General features: G+C 46.3%; 1 pseudogene and 1 gene segment (V, D, J or C); one reads left to right on the forward strand and one right to left on the reverse strand.

Annotated features, from left to right (window-relative positions):
* The first annotated feature begins 255 nt into the window (after positions 1–255).
* On the forward strand, positions 256–734 carry LOC121492618 (annotated as a pseudogene).
* Positions 735–6,936: 6,202 nt separating this feature from the next.
* On the reverse strand, positions 6,937–10,743 carry LOC121492619 (the record flags this gene model as incomplete). The annotated part of the segment is given in 3 exon segments: positions 6,937–7,023; positions 10,320–10,627; positions 10,731–10,743. Coding segments are annotated over 3 exon segments (408 nt in total), but the record flags the coding sequence as incomplete, so codon positions are not given.
* Positions 10,744–12,238: the final 1,495 nt, after the last annotated feature.

Here is a 12,238-nt window from a genome sequence, read left to right on the forward strand (position 1 = left end):
GAGATTTGAACACTTCATAATGTCAGAAGTCATTACACACAGTGGTCTAGAGATGTAAAGCAATCCTTGTTAATAGTTGTGAAGAATCAAATCTAGGTCTGGTGCTGGTTATATATTCAAAGGACATGCAAATAGCACCGTCCCTTCACCGACTAAACCAGTGGAACACGACCCTGCAGCTGGGAGAGGAGCCCCAGCCCCAGGATCCACAGGTGACCCCGTTCAGGGATCAGGAGAGAACACCGATGACTAAACATGGAATCTTTGCTTGGCTGGGTTTTCCTTGTGGCTATTTTAAAAGGTAATTCATGGAGAACAAGACACCTTCAGTCTGTGAGTGGAAGTGAGTGAGAGAAATAAGGGATGTGGGACAGTTTTCTGAACAGGATGTCTTGTGTCTACAGGTGTGCAGGGTGAGGTGCAGCTGTTGGAATCTGGGGGAGACCTTGTGAACCTGGGGGGTCCCTGAGGCTCTCCTGTGTGGCCTCTGGTTTCACCTAAGTAGCTACATCATGCAGTGGGTCCGCCAGGCTCCAGGGAAGGGGCTGCAGTGGGTCGGGTACATTAGCAGTGATGGAAGTAGCACAGGCTACACAGATGCTGTGAAGGGCCAATTCACCATCTCCAGAGACAATACCAAGAACACGCTGTATCTGCAGATGAACAGCGTGAGAGGTGAAGACACGGCCGTGTATTACTGTGCAAAGGGACACAGTGAGGGGACCTCAGTGTGAGCCCAGACACAAACTTCCCTGTAGAAGGGGATCGGGACCACCAGGGGTGCACACTCCTCACCACTTCTGTCTTGAAGGCCTAGGAGCAAGTGCAGATGGAGGTTCTGGGCAGGTTTCCTGTCAGGGTCTGGGCTTCTTCTCCAAGAAGCAGTTTCTCCCAGGGAGCCCCTCTGAACACGATTATGGGTTTACCTATTTAGTCTCTTTCTTAGAGACTTAGAAATTCAAGTATAGCACTTGCACTTTCTTGTACTTAACTTTTCCTGACCCAAAATACTAATCAATTACAAATAACTCCATTCACGTCATCTGAACATATTCATGAGTCCTATTGGCATTCACTGTGGATCACAGGACCCCAAGCTAACATGCTTCTTGCACACAACAGTGTAGAGGAATCTTCAATCCACAAAATAATAAAGAGCCGCTATTCCAAATGTTAAAATGTCCAGAATGTGAGAGAGATTCCCAGAATGATATGGTAGGGATGTGGACTCAGAGGTCACTCACACACTCATACAATCATGAGAGTATAAGGTTTTATCCCTTTCACCTTCATGTTCATTGGGAGCCAGGCAGACCTCTCATCACATCATAAATGCTGGATGGTGTCAGGGTAGGACACTGGCTCAGGGTGTATGTTGTGGGTCAGTGGTGGGGACGAGGTCTTGCTCTAGGAGGGGCTTGTGTGGAGTCAGAGTCCCAACTGTAGCAAAAGCGGGAACTCCGGGGTTATTGTTTCATTTCTTATCCTTTGGGTGGAGGAGACGAATGGGGATGGAATGTCAGGGAGCTATCAGGCAATAAAGAATGGACATGGTGTGACGAATAATTTCACTAAACAAGCATCAAACTGGGAAGACAAAAGAAAGACATGGTCATTCTAAGTAGACAAATGCCTGAATCACAGGAAAACAAGATGAATAATATATGGAAGGAGAGTGAAATGTAAAATAATACAAATAGACCAAGATCCTACCACGTCTCAGATGGAACCTCTCCTCTCCCCAGGGTCACCAGCTGGTTTTAAAGGTCATGTGTACTCCGTGTGCTCAGAGACCAGAAACTTGTACTGAATCCATGAGGATGCTCAGTGTGAGGAGCTGGATTGGAGGACCTTCGACCTGCAGGGAATAACTCATGGATCCTTTGGGTGCAGATGTCAGCTCATTGTGTGTGTGTCCCCGTGTTGGAACCTAATAGTCATGGGATGTGGGGAGGATGTGGGGCCTTAGGGGTGCAGTTATGTCAGTAGGTGCAGCCTCATTGTCGGATCAGCCCTTATAGTCTTGGACTGGGAAAGTTACCTGTACCCTGGCCCCATGTAATGTGATGGGGAAAGTATGGGGTAGGATGTGGGTGCTCCCCAGACACCACAGCTTACTGCACCTCGATCTCAGACACTCAGACTCCAGATCTGTGAGAATAAGTGTCTGTTGTTGATCTGCCCAATCCATCTACAATGTTCCAGCATGGGGCACGGGATAAAGTGATTTTTTCTTTATGTAAATTGAATTTACCAACATTCACTATACCCTCAGTGTTCATCACATCATGTAATCTCCTTAACTCCCATCACCCAGTTACCCCATTCTGCAACTCCTCTGTTCCAGTGACCCTCAGTTGTTTTTCCCCCAGAGATAAGTGTGTCTCATGATTTGTCTTCCTCTCTAGTCTTACCCCACTAAGTTTCACTCCATCCCTTATGGTCTCTTTCAATATCAATGAGACCATATCATTGCCTTTCTGTGATTGATTTATTTCTCTCAATATAATACCTCCAGTTCCATCCATGTTGACAGAAACATTATTTCATGTTATTCATTATGTCTGACAGCTATGTAAATCTCATTGTATATATAAAGGGCATCTTTTTTGTATATTTTTTATTGGAGTGCAATTTGCCAACATATAGCATAACACCCAGTGTTCATCCCATCAAGTGCCCCCCTCAGTGCCCATCACCCATGCACCCCATTCCCCGCCTACCTCCCCTTCCTCTACTCCTTGTTTTTTTTCCCTGGACTTAGAAGTCTAATGTTCTGTCTCCCTCTCTGATTTTCCCACTCATTTTCTTTCTATTCCCCTATAATGCCTTTCATTATTTTTTATTATCCCCAAATGCATGAGGCCATATAATGTTTGTCCTTCTCCGATTGACTTATTTCCCTCAACATAATACCCTCCAAGTCCATCCATGTCGAAGCACCTGGTGGGTATTCGTTGTTTCTAATGGCTGAGTAATATCCCATTTTATACATAGACCACAGCTTCTTTATCCATTCATCTGTCGATAGACACTGAGGCTCCTTCCACTCTTTGGCTGTTGTGGACTTTGCTGCTGTGAACATTGAGGTGCAGGCGTCCCTTCATTCCATTAAATCTGTGTTTTTTATTTTTAGTGAAAGGGAATAAAGGGTAAAGGAGAAAAATTAAGTGGTAAATATAAGTAAGGGAGGCAGAACATGAAAGACTACTAACTCTGGGAAATGAACTAGGGGTGGTGGATGGGGAGGTGGGCGGGGGGTGGGGGTGACTGGGTGACTGGCACTGAGGGGGGCACTTGACAGGATGAGTGTTGGGTGTTATTCTATATGTTGGATAATTGAGCACTAGGATTTGCCTCTAGGATTTTGATGAATTACTGTCTCAGATTTTGGTATTTCATCCACTTTGAGATTTTCTGTGTGTTTGGTGTAGCTGAAAGGTCCACTTTCATTCTTATGCAGGTGACTGTCCAATTTTTTTCAGATCCATTTATTGATGAGACTTTCTTTCATTAGATATTTTTTTCTTGCTTCTTGAGGAGTAGTTGCCCATAGAGTTGAGGTTCCATTTCTGCATTCTCTGCTGTATTCCATTGATCTATGTGTTGTTTCTGTCAGTAGCAGGCTATCTTGATGATAAAGACTTTATAATAGAGCTTGCCTGTAAACATTGTGATGCCTTCTAGCTGTAGTTTTGTTTCTGTTTTTTTCCCTAAAATGTTTCTACCTGTTTGACAACTTAGAAAGAAATTGAAGAAGACACAATTAGATGGAAAACATTCCATGCATACGGATTAGGACAATGAATATTGTCAGGGCACCTGTGTTGCTCAGAGGTTGAGTGTCTGCAATTGGCTTAGGTTGTGATCCTGGGGTCCTGGGATCAGGCTTTTGGAAGGGAGCCTGCTTCTCCCTCTGTCTATGTCTCCTGAATAAACAAATAAATATTTAAAACAAAAAGAAAAATAACTATTGTGAACTATTACTATTGTGAACTAACTACTGTGAAGTATCTATGCTGCCCAGAACCTTCTGCATATTCAAAGCAATCCTTTTCAAAATGTCCTGGACATTTTTCACAGAATATGAACATATAATCCTAAGATTTTTATGGCCCACACAGAGATATTAGGGACACATTGATGCTCTGCAATTTTTCAGCTGTATTTGATGTGAGAAGTATCAGTTAACCACCCTCATCCAGTGAAGGGTGCATTTCTCACCTGGAACTAGGACTAACCTGTTGCAAAACATAGGTATCTGTCAAAAAGTCACAGTGGATACACAGAAGGAGAACAATGATACAAGAGAGCCAGAGATACTCAGACACTTTGGAACTTCAGTTTAAAGATGTTCTGTATAACGTTTCCAGAAGATGAGGATTTTCTTTTAAACATTATAAAAGATGTTCTTTTATAACCTTCTTTTATAACATTATAAAAGATTTTCTTTTATAACGTTTCCAGAAGATGAGGATGTGATGACCCTGTGGGATTTGTGTCTCACCATCACCTTACAAGGTTGTGTTGTACTGATGGCTGTCAGGTGTGTCCCTTGTCACTGGATGAACATTTGGTGCCCCATGTCCTCATTTCAACCCACCTGCATATGTGACTCCCTCTGGACATGAGATAAGTTTCCCTTTAGGATTTCCTCATTGGAACCCCTCAAGGGACCTACATGACTTATTTACCTCTTATCATTTTATTTAAGTGCAATCATTTTGTCATGGAATTTGCAATAAACAGGTAATATGACCTGGTTATGTCAATATCTAACAGCTCTACCATCCTATTCCATAGTCTACATGTGAAATTACATGACAGTGAAGCTATTTCAGGGAAGCATCCTTGCTGTCCTGTGCCCTCCTGGTCTCTGCCTGTCCCAGGGGGAGGCCAGATACTGGGCTGTGTCCACAGCTCCTTGTACTCCTGGGCCTGTGCTGTTTTATTTGCCTCCCAGCGGGGCAGCCCCCTCTCCACGTAGCTGCCGCCTGAGGCCCTCTGAGCTGCTCCAGGGCCCGTGCAGCCCCCTTTACACGGATCATCAGCTGGAGCCCCTCGGAGCTGCTCCAGGGTCCAACCCTGCGCGCTGCAGCCCTTTAGGGAGTTTTGCAGACTCTTCCAGGGGCGCAGGTGTCTGTTAGTGTCCCAGGGAGCCTGAGGGCATCCCCGCCCTCCTGGGGTCCTGCCCTAACTCCCTGAGAGTGCTTTTCTGCCCGGGAAGATTGGAGAAGCTCCTCCTTCTCTGGGATGGTGCTTTCCTGTCCTGGGGGTACACGCCCCGGCCTTAGCCCGGCTCCTTGAGGGGCCACTCACCTTGGATGCCTTTTGTTTCTTTATTTCTCTCCCCCCCCATCTTCCTACTTTGATAGAAGCATGAACTCTTCTAACTGTAGCATTCCAGTAGGATTTATTCCCAGGACACAAGCCTGGTTCAACACTCGTAAAACAATCAATGTGATTCATCATATCAGCAGGAGAAAAACCAAGAACCATATGATCCTCTCAATAGATGCAGAGAAAGTATTTGACAAAATACAGCATCCATTCCTTATGAAAACTCTTTAGTGAGTAGGGATAGAAGGAACATTCCTCAACATCTTAAAAGCCATCTATGAAAAGCTCACAGCAAATATAATTCTCAATGGGGAAGCAGTGGGAGACTTTCCCCTAATATCAGGAACAAGACAGGGATGTCCACTCTCACCACTGCTATTCAACATAGTCCGAGAAGTCCTCGCCTCAGCAATCAGACAACAAAAAGACTTTAAAGGCATTCAAATTGGCAAAGAAGAAGTCAAAGTCTCCATCTTCACTGATGACATGATGCTCTACATAGAAAACCCAAAAGACTCCATCCCAAGATTGCTAGAACTTATACAGCCATTTAGCAGTGTGGCAGAAAACAAAATCAATGCCCAGAATTCAGTATTTTTAGATAATGGTTTCAGGCTTCATGTTTGTTCTGTTTTGTTCATTTTTTTGTTTCTTCATGAAAGAGTTTCATGTTATTGATAATACTAGTAATTTTGTAATTTGCCTTGGTTATCCATTATTTGCACTTTTAAAATCTTAAGAGTTTGTTCACGGTCCTTTCAATTTTTTGGTGTCAGTAATTTCTTCTCTTTGAAATCAGATTATATTTATTAAGGATTACCTATTTTCCTAGAATGCCTGTGTCTTAAATTTCATTTTTATTTTCCATATACTTATTAAATCTCCCAGAGTATTTTTATTTGTCTATACAAATATACAAATATTTTTGGTTGTAATGATTTTAATGTTAAGTTAATCAAAATATCAATTGTGTTTTTATATAATAGAAAAACTCCACATTCATATGGAAAAGAAAGTCACATGAGAGTCACCATAGAGTTTTATGAAATTAGAACAATAGTCAGGCATCACACATCCCTCTACAGAAATATATTATAGTTGCACATTAAGCATTTCAGTGTGTGACTGCCTAATGTTAGACATGTAGACATTGGAGCACATTACAGAGCCTAGTAGTAAACATGGGCATATGCAGTCTCGAAATTCTTCACCCACTGGATATCTAAGATATCTAAGAGTGCACAGTGGGGAAAGGATAGTCTCCATAGCAAATGGTGTTGGACAGCCTCATGTAAATTATGACACTTGGTCCTTATCAAACATCACACAGATACAAGGACACAGAAAATCTCAAAAGGGATTAAAGAGTTAAGCGGAAGTCTCAACCCTAAAACTTATACATGTACTAAGGGGAAAACATCGTGATATTTGCTTGGCTGTGACTTATTTGTTTTTTTTTTAAGATTTGTTTATTCATGAGGGACACAGAGAGGGGCACAGACACAGGCAGAGAGAGAAGTAGGCTCCATGTAGGGGGCCCGACCCGAGACTCAATCCTGGAACTCCAGGATCACGCCCTGAGCCAAAGGCAGTCGCTCAACCAATAAGCCAAAGAGGCGTTTCATGATTTATTTGATATAACATTAAAATCACATTCAGAAAAACAAAGACAGATGAGTGGGGCTACCTCATGCACAAAGTGTGCAGAACAAATATTAGCAGAGCGAGAAGGCAGCCTATGAAATGGGAGACAGTGTGTTCGACTATATACTGAGATGGATTTAGTCTCCAAAAAACAGAAGGGACATTTAACCTCAATAGAAATTCTGAAAAAACACAATAATAACAAACCCAAATCCCTCTTTAAATAGTTGCTCAAGGATGGGTCACCTGGTCAACTCACGTGGATAAGGAATCTAACTCTTGGTTTGGAGTCATGTCGTGATCTCAGGATCCTGGAATTGAGCCCCAGGTCAGGCTCTGGTAAGGGAACCTGCTTGAGATTTTATTTCTCTCTCTCCTACTCCTCTCCTTCTCTTTCTCTCTAAATAAATATATAAAATATGATTTTTTAATCTGGACAAATTCTTCCATATCTATTTCTCTATAGAAAACAAACAGTAGTGGGATCCTGTGCGGACAGTTGATTAAAACTGTGACCTCACTCTGTTCCCAAACACTTGACCTCATTTCCAGCTGAGTGAGAGGAAGGTCTAGACCTCAGGTTGTGGGGAGATACAGTAGCAGGAGACAGGTGGACTCAGTGGAGGTGTCTTAACCTAGTCCTGCTCACCTACAGGAAAGAGCCAGAGCCAGAGACGCTGGAGGGGACAGTTGCTGCCAGAACACATGTCAGACTCTCAGGTACCCCCCATTAGAGGACAAGCGGTGGTTAGGTTCAGTGTTTGGAGACTCTGTACTTGATGACATTGTGCACAGGAGGGCAGCATGCAGCCTGATGCAGAGGAGCTCATCATCTGAGTTTGGTGAAGAGGGAGAGAAAGCCAACCATACAATAGTGACCCTGGCCTGGCTGTATGAATGCCCCAGGCTGCACGGCCTGTCATTGGTGGGTGCATCAATAGTGTGACTTCTTATCGTAGAATCCTGTTCCATTGATGGATGTTTTCTTCCTGGGATTATTCTTTAAATCATGAAGGATTCTGGGGACATTGTTAGCATCTAACAGAAATGGAGACACTATAAATCCTCACATGCCATTTTTACATGAACTTGGGGTTTCATTATTCCGGAGCACCTTCTGAAGAGTGGGATTTCCAGGTCATGTGGTAGGTTATCCATCTTTAATTTCAGGAAGAACAGAAAAATGATTTTCCAGGGCTTCTGTTTCATTTTTCATTCCTACTTGCAGGGTTGACGCCCAGGTGTCCTACATGCTCCACAGGATGTTCTGGTCAGTGTTTCTTTCATACCTGAGCCCTTGTGATGAGTGTATAAAGCATCTCATTGTGGTTGATGTGAATTTCCCTGACAGACCCTGGTGGGAGGTGCTCTCCCTGTGCTTACTTCATGTGTCTGTACCCTCCTGTGTAACGTGTCCACACAAGGCTCTGCCTGTTTTATAGATGAATGTTGGCTTATCCTGTCAAGTGCCCCCCTCAGTGCTTTTATGTTTGGTTTTATATATACTAATAGTGAGTCTTTATTTAAATGGTCCTGTTTTCCTTTGAATACTCTTTTATTTTTTTAAGTTTTCATTTGTTATATTTGTTCATGGGAGACATACACACAGAGAGAAGCAGAGACATTGGCAGAGGGAGAAGCAGGCTAAATGCGGGAAACCCGAGGTAGAACTCGACCCCTATAGTCTGGGATTATGCCCTGAGCCAAAGGCAGGCGCACAACTGCTAAGCCACCCAAGTATCTTAGGATTCTTTTCCTTTTACTGATTTTATTTATTTATTCATGGGAGATGCAAAGACGCTGCGACAAAGAGCGAGAAGCAGGCTCCTTCCAGGAGTCTGATATGAGACACGATCACCAGATTGGAACAGGACCTGAGTTGAAGGCATGCGCTCAACTGCTGAGCCACCCAGGCATCCCAGTACTTTTGTATTCTTATAGCAAATGCCCAGTAGTGTAGTTGCGGGATCATAGAGTAGGTTTACTATTACCTATCTGATGTCGCACACAACATATGTTTTCCCAGAGCGGCTGCACCCTTGCCCACCCACAAGGGTCTCAAATTTGGTTTCTCATGTCAGTCCCTTTGACCCTGCCAAATGAGACAGGACTTCTCTTCTGCCTCCAGATCCAGCAGCTTCCATCCCCGAGGGGATCACATGCATCAGGGGGACTTCCAGCTGCCCACACCATCCAACGTGCAACTACAGCAATGGAAGGAAGACACAGAGTGATGATAATAATATTCCCACAATCCCTGTCCTTGTGGAGAATGCCCGACCTCCTGCCCAAAGCCCGTGTCACATGTTGAGAGGTGCTTTCATCTCTATGTCACTCATTAGGGAGAATATGTGCATGGACCACATATGTCACCATTACTTACTGCAAAATAAAATAAAAATTGTGCAACATACATTCAAACACAAAATGAATCCACAGGACTGAGGTAAGAGATGGGAGGGAAATAAATTTAGGTGATTTTGACATAAAATTTCAGAGTCCCCTCTTGATCTTCAGCATATAAAGCAGAGGGAATTCCACACAAATTTGAGGTGGATCAGAGCAGAAAAGTGGAATTGAATTCCTTTACCTTGACATTTTCTCTAGGTCTGTATCTTCCTCTGTGTGTACAAATACCAGTTCTAGCTTCTGCTCCAGAATAACAGCTTTATGACAAAGACGTCACATAGGATGCTGCTTCTGGGTCTTCAGAGAGTGTCTGTGGTGTGGGCTGCAGCCACTGTGCTGTCCTGTTTTGGCTGCTATTTTCTTCAGTCCAGGCATCTACACAGGCATTTCTGGCCTTCAGTGGGCTGTATGTGGTCCGTTGCCAAAATGTGGTGAGTTTTAACTGGATGTGCTTTGTTCTGCTTGTTAAATGAGCCCTGATACCACCTCCACTAGAACTGAGGCCCTGCAGAATTCTCTGGTCCTTGAGGTGAGTGGACCTGCAATGCACAAGTGCAGATGTGGCTCCAGTAAATGCTTAGTTGATGTAACTGGAGAGATTGCAATTTTTTTCATGTAGGGATAGTAACAAACAAGTGTCAGCAACTTTGTCCTTTGTACATGTCATAGTGTTTTTCATATGAAAATAATATTTCTAATTGAGACTCAATAGATAAGACCAGGAAAATGTGTCCATATGACTCCTTGGAGAATACTGCTCAAAGGAGAGGAAGCCTAGACCCTGGCAGCAAACCAGCCCGTAACCTCCATCTGCACCTGCTCCTGGCCCTTCAAGTGAGAACTAGTCAGGAGTGTGCACCTGCTAGTGGCCCTGATCCCCTTCTACAAGGAGGTTTCTGTCTGAGCTCACACTGAGGTCCCCTCACGGTGTGTGCACAGTAATACACGGCTGTGTCCTCGGCTCTCAGGCTGTTCATCTGCAGGTACAGTGTGTTCTTGACATTGTCTCTGGAGGTAGTGAATCGGCCCTTCACAGCATCTGCGTGGTATGTGGTACCTCCATCTTTGTTAATTACTGAGACCCACTGCAGCCCCTTCCCGGGAGCCTGGCGGACCCAGCTTATCCAGTAACTACTGAAAGTGAATCCAGAGGCTGCACAGGAGAGTCTCAGGGACCACCCAGGCTTCACCAGGTCTCCCCCAGACTCCACCAGCTGCACCTCACCCTGGACACCTGCAGACACAAGACATCCTGGTCAGGAAATGGTTCCACGTCCCCTGTATCTCTCACTCACCTCCACTCACAGACTCAAGGTCCCGTGTTCTCCATGAATTACCTTTTAAAATAGCAACAAGGGGGGGAGGGGCAAGATGGCGGAGGAGTAGGGTCCCCAGGTCACCTGGTCCTCAGCAAATTACCTAGAAAACCATCCAATCATCCTGAAAACCTACGAATTCGGCCTGAGATTTAAAGAGAGACCAGCTGGAACGCTACAGAGAGAAGAGTTCGCGCTTCTATCAAGGTAGGAAGACGGGGAAAAAGAAATAAAGACACAAAAGGCCTCCAAGGGGGAGGGGCCCCGCGAGGAGCCGGGCTGAGGCCGGGGCGAGTGTCCCCAGGACAGGAGAGCCCCGTCCCGGAGGAGCAGGAGCTGCACCGACCTTCCCCGCGGAAAGGGGCTCCCCGGGAATTGGAGCAGGATCCCCAGAAAGGCGGGGACGCCCTCGGGCTCCCTGGGACAGTAACAGAGGAACTGCGCCCCGGGAGATGCGCCGAGCTCCCTAAGGGCTGCAGCGCTCGGCGGGACCCGGAGCAGCTCGGAGGGGCTCGGGCGGCGGCTCCGCGGAGGGGGCTGCGCGGCTCCGGGAACAGCTCAGCGGCGGCGGCTCGCGCAGAGGAAGAAGCTCCGCGCGGAGGGGGCTGCGCGGCTCCGGGAACAGCTCGGAGGGGCTCGGGCGGCGGCTCCGCGGAGGGGGCTGCGCGGCTCCGGGAACAGCTCAGCGGCGGCGGCTCGCGCAGAGGAAGAAGCTCCGCGGAGGGGGCGGCGCGGCTCCGGTAACAGCTCGGAGGGGCTCGGGCGGCGGCTCCGCGGAGGGGGCTGCGCGGCTCCGGGAACAGCTCAGCGGCGGCGGCTCGCGCAGAGGAAGAAGCTCCGCGCGGAGGGGGCTGCGCGGAGGGGGCTGCACCGCCGGGAGCGCGAATCCAACAGCGCAGGCTCCGGAGCACAGGGCGCCGGGACACAGCCCAGGATCCGGCCTCCCCCGGGACAGGCAGAGGCCGGGAGGGCCCAGGACAGCAAGGACGCTCCTGCCTGGAACTGAGCAGATCAGCGGCCCCGCCCCGGAGCCCCCAGGCCCTGCAGACGGAGAGCCCCGGAGCTACTGCGGGGGCTGGATCCAGGGTCCCAGAGCTGCCCCCGCCACTGTGGCTTCCTCCCGGGGCCTCACGGGGTCAACACCCCCCACCGAGCCCTGCACCAGGCAGGGGCAGAGCAGCTCCCCCAAGTGCCAACACCTGAGAATCAGCACAGCAGGCCCCTCCCCCAGAAGACCAGCGAGACGGACCAGTTCCAAGGGAAGTCAAGGGACTTAAACTACACAGAATCGGAAGATACTCCCCCGTGGTTTTTTTTTGTTTTTTGTTTTTTTGTTTTTTTTTTTTTTTTTTTTTGTTTGTTTGTTTGTTTTGTTTTGCGCTTTTTTTTTCTCTCTTTCTTCTTGATTTCTGATTGCTTCCCCACCCCCCCTTTTTTCTTTTTTCTCCTTTCTTTCTTTTTCTTTCTTTTTCTTCTCTTTTTCCTCTATTTTTTTCTTCTTTCTCTTTTTTCTTTTTCTCTTTTCTTTC

Source organism: Vulpes lagopus, chromosome 6 (genome assembly GCF_018345385.1).
Source record: "Vulpes lagopus strain Blue_001 chromosome 6, ASM1834538v1, whole genome shotgun sequence".
NCBI lineage: Eukaryota > Metazoa > Chordata > Mammalia > Carnivora > Canidae > Vulpes > Vulpes lagopus.